The 17,197-nt window shown below is 39.7% G+C and overlaps 1 protein-coding gene across 1 annotated transcript; it reads left to right on the top strand.

The window, feature by feature from the left end:
- Window positions 1–8,803: 8,803 nt before the first annotated feature.
- Window positions 8,804–17,004, top strand: LOC308394714 (CD209 antigen-like protein C). The gene is made up of 7 exons (XM_080879163.1): window positions 8,804–9,248; window positions 9,432–9,523; window positions 13,472–13,573; window positions 13,653–13,838; window positions 15,080–15,216; window positions 15,319–15,419; window positions 15,574–17,004. The coding sequence occupies exons 2-7, from the start codon at window positions 9,487–9,489 to the stop codon at window positions 15,713–15,715; spliced, it is 705 nt and encodes a 234-aa protein (XP_080735289.1). The 5' UTR covers window positions 8,804–9,248; window positions 9,432–9,486; the 3' UTR covers window positions 15,716–17,004.
- Window positions 17,005–17,197: the final 193 nt, after the last annotated feature.

Below are 17,197 nucleotides of genomic sequence, written 5' to 3'. Positions count from 1 at the left end.
AGAAAGATGTATAAATATAACATAAAAAAGAACTTTGACCTTGCAGTGTTACTATGTGTGCACACCATATAAACATTAGAAGGTGTAATGAAAAAATAAAATTATTTAATAAACAAACGATATTGGATAATAAGTAGAATTACATTTAAAGTAGTGACTGCAAAGTAAACTAAAGTGAATCAACTGGTGGTGAGGTGTGGAGCTTACCATGTGTGGCTTGCCATCACTTGCATACTTCGATTGGCCCAATAGCAGCGAGACTAGTATGGGACCAACTTGTAATACAGTATTCAATATGAGCCAGTATCACAGAGTACAGGAATGTAATCGCTGCTGTGTCTGTTCATGATGTGTGGATATGTCTAAAGTTCCGTATGTTAACATTTACACTTTTCACTAAATTTTCAACATGTTTTTTTAAAGGGATAATTTCGAGACTAGTAGCACTCCCAAATACTTAAATTCCTCAACATTAATTAGTTCTTGTGCACAAACGACCTTGTGCACAAGGTCCACAAGGTCCATTCATCCAACGTGTGAAACCTGCTGTGAGGCCAATTAAAGTGTGGCCAGAGGGGACAGACGCAGATTTAAAAACACTGGAATATGTTCACCCACACAGACCTGGACCAGTACGCCTCATCTGTACTGGATTACATCTCCAAAACCACAGACAGTGTCACCACCCAGAAACGGATTACCATGTACCCCAACCAGAAGCCTTGGATGAACCGGGATGTTCGTCTCCTCTTGAAGGCCTGCAACACCGCCTTTAGGTCAGGAGATGCACACGCCTACAGTACAGCCAGGTCTAATCTAAAGAAGGGTATCAAAAAAGCCAAACACCATTACAAAAAGAAGGTAGAAAAACACTTCTCCAACTCCAATCCCTGACGCATGTGGCAAGGACTCCAGACCATTACAGACTACAGGACCACCAACCCCTCCCCCACATCCTCTGATGTCTCCTTCCTCAACGAGCTCAACAACTTTTATGCTCGTTTTGAGCGAGGGAATCCCACAACCACAACCAAAGCAGACATGACGCCAGACCAACAACCTCTTACTCTGACTTCAGTTCAGCATTCAATACAATCCTCCCCTCACAACTCATCAGGAAACTGACAGACCTGGGCTTCAGTTCCCTCATGTGCATATGGTTACTGGACTTCCTGACCAACCGCCCCCAACATGTCCGGCTGGATAACCACTGCTCATCTACAATCACAATGAACACCGGTATACCACAAGGCTGTGTGATGATCCCTTTCCTGTACTCCCTCTTCACCCATGACTGCAGACCTGCCGATGGTTCTAACACCATCATTAAGTTTGCAGATGACACCACGGTGATTGGCCTCATCAATGACAACAATGAGGCCGCCTACAGGGAGGAGGTGGATCGTCTGGCTGAGTGGTGTGACACAAACAACCTGCTGCTCAACACCGAGAAGACCAAGGAGCTCATCGACTACAGGAGGAATGCTGACCCACATCCACCCATCTACATTAAGGGGACGGCTGTGGAGCATGTGAGCAGCTTCAAGTTCCTGGGAGTCCACATCTCCGAGGATCTCATCTGGATGACCAACTGCTCCAAGCTGGTCAAGAAGGCTCACCAGCACCTCTTCTTCTTGAGGACTCTGAGGAAGAACCACCTGTCCTCAGACATCCTGGTGAACTTCTATCGCTGCACCATCGAGAGCATCCTGACCAACTGTATAACAGTTTAGTACGGGAACTGCTCTGCCTCGGACCGGAAGGCGTTGCAAGGGGTTGTGAAAACTGCCCAGCGCATCGCCAGAGCACCACTTCCTGCCATAAAGGATATCTACAGGAAGCGGTGTCTGAAAAGGGCTGGGAAAATCATCAAAGACCCCAGTCACCCAGCACATGGACTCTTCACCCTCCTGCCCTCTGGGAGGCGCTACAGGAGCCTCCGGACTAAGACCACCAGGTACCAGAACAGCTTCTTCCCCACAGCTGTCAGACTCCTGAACTCTGCCTCCTGACATCTGACCCACGTTAAACACATGGACTGGACATACAAACACCCACAACCACCTACACACACACACATACACACAATAATAACATTCGACCATTCATGTGATTCAGTCAGATAAATAGAATGGTAAATGGCCTGTATTTGTATAGCGCTTTACTAGTTCCTAAGGACCCCAAAGCGCTTTACACATCCAGTCATCCACCCACACACACTGGTGATGGCAAGCTACATTGTAGCCACAGCCACCCTGGGGAGCACTGACAGAAGCGAGGCTGCTGGACACTGGCGCCACCGGGCCCTCTGACCACCACCAGTAGGCAACGGGTGAAGCGTCTTGCCCAAGGACACAACGACCAAGACTGTCCAAGCCGGGGCTCGAACTGCTTTTGATATGCAGTGTTGGGAAGGTTACTTTTAAAATGTATTCCACTACAGATTACAGAATACATGCCCCAAAATGTATTTTGTAATGTATTCCGTTACGTTACTCAATGAGAGTAACGTATTCTGAATACTTTGGATTACTTAATATATTATCATGCTTTTCACAACTACGTGAATTTACTATTGCTGTGTGATTTATTACTGTTACTTAAGGTCCGCGGCTCCGAACCATAGTAAAGGGACCTCTGGCTAATACGTCGGGTTCCCTGTCGGGCTCGTAGCTGAAAAATAGCTTTACTTTGTTGTGTGGGTCAACTTTTCTTGACCCACACAACAAAGTGAGAGGTGAGAGACAGAGAGAGGCGTTGAAAGGCTGCTCCAACAGAACCTTGTATTGGAGGAAAACACGAACACAGTGTACAGTCGAGTCTTAATAGCCTACTTACAACTGGGCTCATCAGGCACTCTTTTTGGCTGCATTGGTTATTATGATATTTACCTGCTTCCATCTCCCGTTTCTGGTCGGTGACAGCTCGTACTTTTCCACTCTCCTTTTTCTCCCTCCTCGCGCTCACAGACACATAACGGGTATGGCAGTCCATTCTCCCTGCAGCACAGACTACACTGCCCGTGAGGCTACATTCTTTAGGGCTATGCCTGTAACACTCTGCCTATTGCCTTCATATTAAATCATTAAAAAAAATATTTCTTCACGTCATTATGAGACACGAGATTGAGATACAGGCATTAGAGCCTCTTAATGCGTGTTTTGTTTGGGTTTCCAAAAATAGAGAGGGCATAGACTAACATATGAAACAGGGAAACACCGCCGTGTAATCCCTGCATTTCAACAAAGTAACAGTATTCTGAATACCACCTTTTTAAACGGTAACTGTAACGAAATAAAGTTACTCATATTTTGTATTTTAAATACGTAACGGTGGTACATGTATTCTGTTACTCCCCAACACTGCCCATGTGTTTCCACTTCCCCTGATCACCTCCTGTCTGTATATAGTCTGTGACTTTTCATTCTTTGTAATGTTGTCTGTTATGTTTTACACCATGTTTCCAGGTTCCCGTGTTTAAAGTCCATTTTTTTTCATGTTTAATTGTAGTTTAACCAGTTTAGGTTAGTGTTTAGTTTCGTATTGGTTCACCTTGCCCTTTGTTTTGCACCTTTTGATCAGCCTTCAATAAACAGCTTGCCTTTTGTTAAGATATAGATTTGCTTCTAAGTGTCTGCATTTGGGTCCTCCTCCTGTCTCCACATGGCCTGCCAGTGCAGACAGTGACAGCACTAGAAGATACAAAACTTTCAGACTGACTCTGCTGGAGGAAACAGGGCCGTAAATTTCTGGGTTTAGAGAAGCTCTCTTTCCCCTTTTCCTTTCTCCCTCCCTATCTCTGTATGCAGGCCTGACCGGAGTGCAAGAGGTGGTTGCCACAATAATGAGAGTGTTTCCTGCAAAAGGGTAATCTCTATATAAGGAGATGTCCAGAGAGGTGCAGAGGAAGAAACGTGAGCTGGTATGAAACATAAGGCCACCCTCAACTGATTCTTCCAGTCATGTTTTCATTCGGTTTCAGTGACCCGCAGTAAAGATGTTTACTGTCTGTGTGTTGTGCTCTTTGTTCATTTGGGCCCCCTGAGTGAGCAAAGAGACACGCTAGCCATTTTTCAGCTTGAACCTTTAACTGCTAAATAAATTTAAGAAAATGCACTTAGAACATATTTGTCTCCTCTGTCTCGAAAATGAACACAACATTTGTCTGATTTTTTTTTAAATTATTATTTTGTGTATTATTCTTCTAAGTTGTGTTTTTGGTGATTTCTTTCAGTGGTATATTATTTTATATTATTTATTTTATGCTTTTTGTTGACTAAGTTGATATTCTAAAACAATTTATTTCATTTGATTTATTACATTATTTGATTTATTACAAGGTCTACAAATCTCCTTCCAGTATGGCTGGAGGAGGGCCGGCCATAGCAGATGCACAACACGTACAGTTCATGGTTTTCTGTATTTCTATATATTACAGTGTTTGAAAGTAAAGAGCCCGGAGATCCAGAACTGTCTTCTGCCTCTTACTTATGAGCCAGAACACAAAGCATTGGCTGGAGTAATGCACACGAATGGGTTACAATAACAATGCATGTGTTTTCTAAAGAGTAAAAGTTAGAAACAGCAGAATATAGAGCAGGAAAGTAGAATGGTTAAAATAGCACAAATTCGCAGAAGTAGTAATAGAATAAAACAAAACACGTATGTAAGCAACTTGAAGGAAAAAGAGGAAGAATAAAGAATAAACAGAAACAGAACACAATTGTGTGAATTGTTTACAGCATTTACAGAATTAATAAACAGCTTGGAGACTATACACAAGGGAGATAGCAAGATGGACATCACAACATGACACCATGAGAAAAAAAATGCTTTTTGTTTTTTGCATGAATAACACCTTGTTGTGACAAAATTCACATTTTTTTTTGAGACAATGAGCAGGCATTTGAGTACAAAGACAAAGCAACAGAACAGGCTGTTACAGGCTGCCGGATACTGGCACCACCGGGCCCTCTGACCACCACCAGTAGGTAACGGGTGAAGTGTCTTGCCCAAGGACACATTGACTGAGACTGTCGGAGCCGGGGCTCGAACCAGCAACCTTCCGATTACAAGACAAACTGCTAACTCTTGAGCCACGATTGTGCATTTATCTCTAACAATATTTTTGTCTCTTTAACACTTTAACAAATGTAGCTTTTTAAAAAGCATGGTGAGGCAGGAATCCTGGGTTTGTGTGGTGTGTGTGGAGTTTGCATGTTCTCCCTATGTTTGCATGGTTTCACTCATTCTCTAGTGGGTTATGATCATTCAAAATTCCCCATAAGTGTAAATGTAGTTGAAAATGGTTGTCTGTCTGTGTGTTAGCCCTGTGTCAGACTGCCAATCTGCCTCTGAACACATGCCAATCCCCCCGCGGCCGAGGTAAGGATAAGTGCTATAGAATGGATGGACAGATCTTGAGAAAGGCCTTTGAAAAGTAAAGTTGTAAATGTAATGTCAATTTGAACTAAATCTAATGTGAGTGAAAATATCAACATTCTATATGTTCACATTTAGACAGTTTCTAATAGCTTGTTGATTGTTAAAACCTGCATAGACAAACAAAAACAAAAAAAGAGTTTAGCTGACTTCTTAGCTCCAATTATATCTGCAGCCTTCTTCAGTTCTCACACAGCTGAATATAGATGTGGTGATGCTTGTAACACCATCAAGACTTCAAAACAAGAAGAGGACAAAAGAGAAAAGATCATTTCTCTCTAACTTCCCTCTAACTCTAAGTGGTGGTTTTCAGTGACAATTGCTGACTCGAACAACATTATTAGAGACAAATTATTAGATGTGAAAGCACTCCCTCTGAGGCCACACAACACAAAATTGTAAAATGTTTAACATATACAGCACATACAGTTTCAGGGAATTTAGATCTAGATTTTACATAAGACTTGATAAATTGTGCTTAGTCATGTGTATATTTACTGAAGTGCTTTTAATTCTATGTATGCTACCTATCACAAAGCAAGCACAAATTATTATTCTGTTTTTCTTAAACAGATTGCCAAGAACACTGGGTGGCCTTCAGTGATAGTTTGTACCAAGTGTCTTCGGAGAAGAAATCCTGGGAAGAAAGTAGACGAGACTGCCTTAAAAAAGGTTCAGACCTGATGATTATCAACAGCCGAGAAGAACAGGTTTGTGTGTGTGCAAACATAGATGTGTGCAGAAGAAAGGATGATGATACATCACTTTAAGTTCTGAATGTGTACATTTAATTTTTCTCTTTCTAAATAAAGAACTTTGTGAACAAGTTCAAGAAGCATTTGTGGATTGGACTGACTGATTCAGAGACAGAGGGGACATGGAAATGGGTGGATGGGACTCAAATGACTACAAGGTTGAAATAAAAATTTAATCTCTTTCTTGTCCATAAAGTCTTTTTATGTCATCAAGTACATTAACAAAAATTATTTGGTTAATATCTTGTTACTAAAAACCAAAGACTGACTGACCTGTTGAGTTTAACTCTTTTAATTTTATCTGTATTTCAGCTACTGGAATAGTGGGGAACCAAATGGTGGCAGAAATGAAAACTGTGGAGAGATAAAAACTTACAACTCAGAAAACAGCTTGAATGATGCACCATGTTCCAGTGCAAAATTCTGAATATGTGAGAAGAGAGTTTCTCCATAATTTAACATCCACGCCCAACAAATACTGCAGAACACAGAGCCATGAGATCAACTTCTGAAATGAAGCTGAACAGAAAGCAGTGGACACTTACAGCGAGTAAAATAAGTCACCAATTTTCTGAGTAAACATATTTCTAAAGGTATAATTAACATAAAATTCTTGCCATGTCAGTAACAATCCATCCAGTCCATACAAGTCATTATTACAAGCATGTATAATAATGAAAAATGACACGGAAAAAGTATTGAACACATGAAAAAGGTGCAAAAAGGCATGGAGAGCTGTGACACCAGCTGAACTGTATTAGTAATAAGAAAGCAATTCTGTCACTTAGGCAAGTTACTATCAGCTGGTTCAGTCTCAACTGATGGGCTATTGTTAGATTTGTATTGTTGATTATCATTTATGCTTAGAAATATCTACTCATATATGCGTAGAGTTTTATAATCAATGTCATGTTGGTAGAGGTTTGAGCCTTACTAGTCTGCAAACACTTTGTGTGCATTCCAGAGTGTTCTGGCATTCCCACCCACACCCTGGGAGCATGGGAGAGGTCGTACCTTCTCTTATTGTTTTATGGTAGGATAAACGTAGCTATGTCAGTTTTAGGCTAAGTGCCTTTTGTTTAGATGAACTGCTGGACTTCCAGACCAGCAGGTTTAGCGAAGTCGTTTATGGGGTCACACTCTGACCCCCCCCCCCCCCCCCCCCCACACACACACACACACACTTACACACACTTACACAACGCACAGGCAAGGTACTCTTTGTTTGTATGTAGATTTCATATGTTAATGAAGCTATGTATATTCATGTAACCTCAATAAAAGAGCAGTGTTACGGGGGAGCAGACGAGAGCGACTGGGGTCAAGTGAAAGAACGGCGCTTGTCGTGGTTCTCTCCCTCATATATGAGTAACACAAAGAACTTTGCCTACTTGGTGTTTAATGCTTTTTGCTGTGTAACTGAATCGTCTTGAACGTTCCAGCGAATGGGGTTAAGCTACAAACCTATCAACTATAAAAAGCTGTGTCATTACTGAGGTTTTGCTCAACAAACATCTCATGCTGGGTAAAACCAATGTGGTCTCTTGAGACTGTTGCAACACATATTGATAACATTGGTTACAGAAGGATTTCTAAACTACTGAAGGTTGCAGTGAGCACTGTTGGGGTAAAAAAAGAAGTTGAAAGAACATCATTTCACCATAAATCGATCAAGACCTGATGATCCCAAAAAGATTTTAGACAGAGAAGTGAAAACGATTATTAAAAGAGACGTTCAAGGCCAAGGACCCCTTGCAGAAAGCTACAGAAACTAGCTGATACCAGTGGCAGAGCGGGGAGGTGGCTTACTGGGCTTAAGCCCGGGTTGTTTTTTCAGAAGCCCGGGGTCTTTTGGAGTGTAATTTTTTCATAGTTAGATGCCTGGCTGACAACTGTATAAAACAAAAACTACACACAACATTCGAAGCACATAGTGCACACTGTGGGAATTTACGACTGTGCGTAAATCCCCCCTAATATTGGTATGATCCGAGCTCAGACACTAAGTGACTGAGCGAGGGGGCGGGGGGAGCTGCTGCCTGCGAGTGCGCTGTTGGAGAAACGGAGCCAGTAGTGATGGTAAATTTGATTCTTTTTACTGAATCGAGTTTTAATGAGTCACTCACCAAAGTGAATCGATTTTTGAGTCATTTGATTCACTGAGTCAGTCGACCAGAGAGTGCAAAAAATGTACATTTTCACTCAAACTTAATTTGTTTCTCTTTTCATCTAAATCCTACTGCTAAGATGAATGATTCTAAAAGAAAACAACTATTTTATAGAGCAAAAAAGAGCAAAAACATTTCTAAAATTAAGCAATTTCCTATCAAAATTGCTTAATAAACATTTATTTATTTTTATTTTATTTTATTTTATTTTAATATATTTTTATTTTTTATTTTATTAGTATTTTCCTTAAATGTGTTAAATATATATTTTCTCATCTAAATGTCCACTGAGCTGTGAGCCAGGGGGCGGTAATGTGCCTTAACATTGGTTGCCAACCAAGAAGAAGAAGAAGCTGTGAGCCAGGAGGGAGGGAGGGGGTGAGTGAGTGAGTGAGTGATTCGTTCGCTCTATGATTCAGCACTGGAGGGAGGGGGTTAGTGAGTGAGTGAGTGATTCGTTCGCTCTATGATTCAGCACAGGAGGGAGGGGGTGAGCGAGTCCTGAGTGATTCGCTTACGCTTACGATTCAGCACAGGAAGGGAGGGTGTGAGTAGCTCAAATGTGTTGTTAGCATGTTAGCAGAGCGATGCTACTGTGAACCGAGCTATTTTCTTGATGTGAGCTTCTACTCAGGGTTTTTTCTTCCAGTTCAGAGCAGAATTTTTTTTGTTACGATACTGGATGTTTTTTTTTTCTCCACAATTTTAATTATAAGCTAGATACATTGCTGCTAACAGCAACAGGGATGACCCAGTGAGTCACTTGGGCTTGTGAATCATGATTCATGAGTCAGTAAAGTGATGCTCGAGTATTGAACGATTCGTTCATGATTCGCGCATCACTGGGAGCCAGGCAGACAGAGGAGAACTGAAGTTCCACCAGGTACCAAAGCAAATCATTCGTACTGTACAAATAATGTAAATATGATGGTGTATCACGAAAGATTGATATCAAACTGATCACTTGACCCATATTACGTTACTTGCTCTTCAAGTGAATCAACAAACGGCAAAGTGAAAAGCCGAACAGTCTTAGCTTACATGTGTGTTTATTTCATATTTTCAGTTGTTACCCTCCATGGCTAAATAAATCGGTTTCAGTAATGTACTGATATACAAGAATGGACATAAGTGGCTTCTTTCAAAGAAAAAACTCTGGTAGGTGTTATTTTATATATTATGTTTTGTATGTTGTTCAGTATATTTCTATGCAAAACAAGAGGAATTTCAATACACAGCAGTATATTCACAGTTTAAACCAGATATTTACATACACTTTATGGAAAACACAAGAACATTTTTTTTTACTGTACAACATCAATTTAGAGTAAACTTGTTTTGTTTTGGATAAATAAATATTGAAATATCTTTTGAATTAGTTAAATGTCCGAATAAAGAGAGACAGAGCTGTCTATTTTCTATCACTTTCATGAAATATAGGAGTACATATACACTAAGATTATTGTTAATTAATAAGAAAACTCCAGACGATTCCATTCTGAGCTGAAGAAGCTTCTGATAGGTTAGTAGAGTCCATGTGAGTAAATTGGTGGCACACCTGTGGATGCATATAAGGCAAAACACAGAGCCTGTTTCTGTGACATGGGAACATCAAGAGATGTCAACCAAAACACCAGGAAAAGAACTGTGGAGCTCCATAAGTGTGGCTCAATTTTGAATACATTTTGGTGCCATTTACAATTAAGAAATACAGATAGTTTCTCTCTTTACTCTTAAAGTTAACAAATATGTTTTTTATATTTATCAATCTAAAAAAATAAACATTTAGTCGGATTTGATGTTACAATTAAAAAAGTATTTGTGTTTTTATCTGACGAGTTTGTAAATATCGGGTTTCAACTGTATATTTGATGATGTTGGTGTTTGGCTTGATTGTCAGCACACAGAGAGAGAGAGGAACAGAGATGGAACAAGAGCAGGTGACACAGACATGTTAGTCAAATGGTTGTTTAACAAAAGTATCACCGTATCATAGGTACTCATGTATCTCGTACCTAGTGTTTCTTTTTAGGTTTGTTATTTTTCAAATTCTATATTTATTACGTTTTGCAGCTTGTTTGCACAACAAGTTCAAATAATTATATAAACTTTTCTCAATCTAAATAGTGGACTTTGGTAGAATTAAAAAATAAGTGTAGTGCAGGTCTATGATGATATTTAGTGCTACTATCATCTAGTTTTGATTCTGATTCTTTCAGTCATTTCTAACCCCCCCACCCCGCCCCCCACCCCCAAATTCCACATGCGTACTACCCATTAGGGCTAAGCCCCGGGTGTATCAAATGTCTGCCTCCGCCTCTGGCTGATACAATCATTTTGAAGGAAATAAGTAATGCACGCAACTGCCGTGGCCTGTGTAAACGTTCAATGTAGAATACTCCATTGGTGAAGAAATAGCATATTAAAGCGCATTCAGAGTTTGCTGAACCACACTTTGACAACCCTGCGCGCAACTGCTTAAAGCTGTAGCGTCCAGATTACTTACGTAGTCAGCTACTTCCATGCAACTGATATAAGATGCGTTAAGCTGAACACAGCTTCAACCGTCTGTTTGTTGAAAAATAGTAAGGGACCGCATTTTCTTGTTAGTAACTGTAATGGCGTTGTAACGATAGGAGTAGTAATTAGTTAGATTACCCGTTACTGAAAAAAGTAACAGCGTTACTGATGGCAACTAACACCGTTATTCCCATCACTGCTTATAATGTGTGATATATTTTAAATTCTTTCAAGTGGAAAAAGTGCTGCAGCTAGTACTAAGTGCATATTCAAATACAAAGACAAATGCAGTCAAAACCTCTAACACAGTCCTGAGGAGTGCCATCAGATCTCAGTTCCCTGTTAAAAAGAGAACTGCTTGTGTCAATATATTTTCACACAGTTCAGAGCTACTACACACAACTACAGAGACTCTCGCAAAGCACTGATCACCTCAGAGACTTAAAGACCCAAATAAACCTCCAATGCAGATAAAAATCATGGATGCAGTCTATGCGAGTACGGATGAAGTATTAGCTTGTCGCAGAAAGTCTAAAAGGGAGCATCAAACTGTGGAAGACATTTATGTGAATCATGAAGTGATCCAAACCATACAACGTAAAACAACTGGACCTTCACCCCCAGGTAAAAACCACAAACCTATCTATAGATATTACAATTACGTGTTGCTAAAGTTTTGTGCACAAATCTAAAAATAAAACTGAAAATTCTATACAAACTGTCTGAAGAAAAAAGACTTAATTCAGGAAAAAGTAATCTAGAGTCTGGCTTGCTGTAGTGTTACTGTAGTTTTGGATTTTTTGCTGGGTGTTAATTTTGATCGAGATATACAGTTTTGTTTTGTTTTTATCTGGGTTTACACTCAGCTGTTTTCCAGAATGTGTGGGTTTTTCAGTTTAGTTTTTATTTAATGTCTGTATTTACTTTAGTTTTGATTAGTTTCAAGGTTAATTTAAACACCATTTGGAACGAGCGCTGAAGAGAAAACAATACAATACAAATACTTTGAAACTAACAGTATTTGTGTCGTTGCCACCAAGACTCATTCTCAGATGCTGATTTTAGATAAAAATAGTAATTGGTGTTATAATAAAATGTATGAGGATATAAGGCTGTGCGATATGACCAAAATCTCATATCCCGATATAAGAATTCTATCATCCCGATAACAATATAAATCACAAAAATGTAACATTTTCTGTAAATTCTGTGAATCTCGGGCAGCTCGACTTGCGGGAAGTGCTTCCAGCTGCACGTCAGGTAGCTGGAGTCGAGTGATGTAACCGATGCATGCAGTGGCGGTCCTAGCCTGTTTGGCGCCCTGGGCGAACACCCCCCCCCCCCCCCCCCCACACACACACACACACACAAAACATATTAAGTATTGTACATTAACATAAAACTGTTATACACACACACATATGAAGAGAGAGAGAGAATGCATTGTATGCAAACGGCTACCAAACAGCCATCATAATTCGTCATACAATGAGAACAGGACAAATCAAAAATTGACAATGACTAATTAATATTAGAATCTGTAACATAATGTATTGTTCAAGAGTTTAGTCTGTTACTGTTACTATTTTTACCATTTCTTTTTGGAGCAACTGTAATCCACATCATTTGCTTAGGGATTAATAAAGTATTCTGATTCTGATTGTTTCAGGATGACCTGCCATTATCCACTGATACATCTGCTTACCTGTATCTTTTGCTCCTTTCTCCTCCACTTCTTTTCTCTTTTTTCTAAACTGAGCACCTGATGGCTTTGAACTTTTCTTGTCCATCTTCCATAGTTTTTAATTTTGCACTCCAGTATGAACACCCATCCCTCAAACCGAGGATCACCACAACATAACCTAACAGACCTTCACCTTAGTTCACAGAATTACTTTGTCTAGGGTGCATTTCTGAGATTTCACACAACCCAGGATTCAAATCATGAATACATAATGGGCTTGGATTTACATCATTATAAATGAAATGTGCTCTATTTGGAAGCAGCCACCCCCCTCCCCTTTCGACGGGTTGTGTGTGAAACTTTAAACCCTCAAACTGTAAATTATAAATTTTAAATTGTTATTGATCCCTTTACCCCTGGTCCTAAAGTGTATATTTATTTTCTTACTCTTCTTATATTTATTGTTTGTTTACTTGCACTGCTGTAACTGGAGCCTCGTCGTCTCGTCTCTCTATATACTGGACTGTATGTAGTGGAGATGACAATAAAGTTTACTTTGACTTCAGCAGCAAGCAGGCGCACCGAGGGCTCTCGCGCTCACTTTTCGCGTATAGAATTTTGAAAAAACATCGGTGCAAATTATAAGTCTGTATCATAACGTCTGGTGTAGTCGTGTTTGTTGGTTTGTTTTTATTTTGTTTTATTTTGCGAGTTGGTTATTAGATGCTGCTCCAGCCGGTCAAAGAATTTTTGCGACACCACGAAACAAACGATAGCATAAAATGAAACAATAGACGTTTTTATATCGTCATCTGATATATATCGTTATATCAAACAGCCCTATGAGGATATAAACATATTTTATTATTAGACATATAACAAATATTTACTTCTACCTGTAGGTTCTGAAGATGTAAAGAAGAGTTACTGGAGAGCTGCTGTGATTCTTCTGGGTCTGCTGTGTCTTTTCCTCCTGACTGGACTCATAGCTGTGGTTTTTCTATGTGAGTACAACAGAAATGTAATTAGCATGCTAAAATCCTCACAGGTGATGTATTTATTTTATGATGATGTGTCCAACAGTCACCCAAGGCAAATCTCAGTGGAAAATGGAGACAGTGATACTACACAAGCTTGCTGACAACGTGACCAGCGAGAGAAACCAGTTACAGACCAGTTTCAACATTCTGGTTAAAGAGAGAGACCAGCTCCAGAAAAGATTGGAAGACATGACCACAAGCAGAGACGACCTTCAGAGAAAGCTTCAATGTAATTATATCTTAATGCTTGATGGTAAATGGCGTGTATTTGTATGGCACTTTACTAGTCCCTAAGGACCCCAAAGCGCTTTACACATTCAGTCATCCACACATTCACACACTGGTGATGGCAAGCTACATTGTAGCCACAGCCACCCTGGCGCGCACTGACAGAGGCGAGGCTGCCGGATACTGGCGCCACCGGTCCCTCTGACCACCACCAGTAGGTAACGGGTGAAGTGTCTTGCCCAAGGACACATTGACTGAGACTGTCGGAGCCGGGGCTCGAACCAGCAACCTTCCGATTACAAGACAAACTGCTAACTCTTGAGCCACGATCGTGCATTTATCTCTAACAACATTTTTGTCTCTTTAACACTTTAACAAATGTAGCTTTTTAAAAAGCATGGTGAGGCAGGAATCCTGGGTTTGTGTGGTGTGTGTGGAGTTTGCATGTTCTCCCTATGTTTGCATGGTTTCACTCATTCTCTAGTGGGTTAGGATCATTCAAAATTCCCCATAGGAGTAAATGTAGTTGAAAATGGTTGTCTGTCTGTGTGTTAGCCCTGTGTCAGACTGCCAATCTGCCTCTGAACGCATGCCAACCCCCCCGCGGCCGAGGTAAGGATAAGTGCTATAGAATGGATGGACAGATCTTGAGAAAGGCCTTTGAAAAGTAAAGTTGTAAATGTAATGTCAATTTGAACTAAATCTAATGTGAGTGAAAATATCAACATTCTATATGTTCACATTTAGACAGTTTCTAATAGCTTGTTGATTGTTAAAACCTGCATAGACAAACAAAAACAAAAAAAGAGTTTAGCTGACTTCTTAGCTCCAATTATATCTGCAGCCTTCTTCAGTTCTCACACAGCTGAATATAGATGTGGTGATGCTTGTAACACCATCAAGACTTCAAAACAAGAAGAGGACAAAAGAGAAAAGATCATTTCTCTCTAACTTCCCTCTAACTCTAAGTGGTGGTTTTCAGTGACAATTGCTGACTCGAACAACATTATTAGAGACAAATTATTAGATGTGAAAGCACTCCCTCTGAGGCCACACAACACAAAATTGTAAAATGTTTAACATATACAGCACATACAGTTTCAGGGAATTTAGATCTAGATTTTACATAAGACTTGATAAATTGTGCTTAGTCATGTGTATATTTACTGAAGTGCTTTTAATTCTATGTATGCTACCTATCACAAAGCAAGCACAAATTATTATTCTGTTTTTCTTAAACAGATTGCCAAGAAACATGGGTGGCCTTCAGTGATAGTTGGTACCAAATTTCTTCAGAGCAGAAATCCTGGGAAGAAAGTAGACGAGACTGCCTTAAAAAAGGTTCAGACCTGATGATCATCAACAGCCGAGAAGAACAGGTTTGTGTGTGTGCAAACATAGATGTGTGCAGAAGAAAGGATGATGATACATCACTTTAAGTTCTGAATGTGTACATTTAATTTTTCTCTTTCTAAATAAAGAACTTTGTGAACAAGTTCAAGAAGCATTTGTGGATTGGACTGACTGACTCAGAGACAGAGGGGACATGGAAATGGGTGGATGGGACTCAAATGACTACAAGGTTGAAATAAAAATTTAATCTCTTTCTTGTCCATAAAGTCTTTTTATGTCATCAAGTACATTAACAAAAATTATTTGGTTAATATCTTGTTACTAAAAACCAAAGACTGACTGACCTGTTGAGTTTAACTCTTATAATTTTATCTGTATTTCAGCTACTGGAATAGTGGGGAACCAAATGGTGGCAGAAATGAAAACTGTGGAGAGATAAAAACTTACAACTCAGAAAACAGCTTGAATGATGCATCATGTTCCAGTGCAAAATTCTGGATATGTGAGAAGAGAGTTTCTCCATAATTTAACATCCACGCCCAACAAATACTGCAGAACACAGAGCCATGAGATCAACTTCTGAAATGAAGCTGAACAGAAAGCAGTGGACACTTACAGCGAGTAAAATAAGTCACCAATTTTCTGAGTAAACATATTTCTAAAGGTATAATTAACATAAAATTCTTGCCATGTCAGTAACAATCCATCCAGTCCATACAAGTCATTATTACAAGCATGTATAATAATGAAAAATGACACGGAAAAAGTATTGAACACATGAAAAAGGTGCAAAAAGGCATGGAGAGCTGTGACACCAGCTGAACTGTATTAGTAATAAGAAAGCAATTCTGTCACTTAGGCAAATTACTATCACCTGGTTCAGTCTCAACTGATGGGCTATAAAAAGCTGTGTCATTACTGAGGTTTTGCTTAACAAACATCTCATGATGGGTAAAACCAATGTGGTCTCTTGAGACTGTTGCAACACATATTGATAACAGAAGAATTTCTAAACTACTGAAGGTTCCAGTGAGCACTGTTGGGGTAAAAAAAAGAAGTTGAAAGAACATCATTATACCATAAATTGATCAAGACCTGATGATCCCAAAAAGATTTTAGACAGAGAATTGAAAACGATTATTAAAAGAGATGTTCAAGGCCAAGGACCCCTTGCAGAAAGCTACAGAAATTAGCTGATACAATCATTTCAAAGGAAATAAGTAATGCACACAACTGTCATGGCCTGTGTAAATGTTCAATGTGGAATACTCCATTGGTGAAGAAATAGCATATTAAAGCGCATTCAGAGTTTGCTGAACCACACTTTGACAACCCTGTGAAATACTGTTAGAATATAGTCTGGCCAGATGAGACTAATACATAGCATGTTTGAAGGTCAAAAGTCATATAACCCAATAAACACCACACAAATAATGAAGTTTGGAGGTGGGTTCATCATAATGTTGGGTTATTTTATTTTTCAACATTCAGCACTGGCATCTTTCATATTATTGAAAGGAGGATGAATGTAAAAATGTACTGTCGCGAAATCGATCAATGTAGAGCAGTGTCACAATCCACGGAGGCCCCAGAAAAGTGCAATCAAACGGTGAGTTTATTAACAGCTAGGAGAAAACATCAGCATATGTCTTCTGACAAAAATACATATGGAGAACACTTATAAAGCAGCGGGAGAGCTGCAGCGGGAGAGCTGCAGCGGGAGAGCTGCAGCGGGAGAGCTGCAGCGGGAGAGCTGCAGCTCTGAGTGCGAATGTACAGCAACCGTGTAGGGATTAATAAAAACTTATCAAAATGCCACTGGGTCTGCCGTGTATGTTTACAAAGACATTAGTTACAGTGAATGGTACATCTTGTACATCTTTAATGGCTATAAACAGACATAGAACTTCTCTTTTCTATAACACCTTCCATACAAGGTAATAAACTTCAAGCCCTCAGGGTCTCTGGGGCAAATTATTGACTCTGGTCATCTGTTACCAAGTAGAC

The sequence above is a fragment of the Rhamphochromis sp. 'chilingali' genome (genome assembly GCF_963969265.1).
Source record: "Rhamphochromis sp. 'chilingali' genome assembly, chromosome: 4".
Classification (NCBI taxonomy): domain Eukaryota; kingdom Metazoa; phylum Chordata; class Actinopteri; order Cichliformes; family Cichlidae; genus Rhamphochromis; species Rhamphochromis sp. 'chilingali'.
The sequence above is the reverse complement of the archived record's forward strand: the minus strand, read 5'-3'. Positions and strand labels throughout refer to the sequence as shown.

What these genes read in the sequence shown, in the direction of transcription:
- LOC308394714 (XM_080879163.1), top strand. Translation starts at nt 9,487, where the DNA reads ATGGACATAAGTGGCTTCTTTCAAAGAAAAAACTCTG. An exon ending in CTTTCAAAGAAAAAACTCTG is followed by an intron (nt 9,524 to 13,471) that starts GTAGGTGTTATT and finishes TTCTACCTGTAG; the next exon opens with GTTCTGAAGATGTAAAGAAG. An exon ending in TCAACAGCCGAGAAGAACAG is followed by an intron (nt 15,217 to 15,318) that starts GTTTGTGTGTGT and finishes TTCTAAATAAAG; the next exon opens with AACTTTGTGAACAAGTTCAA.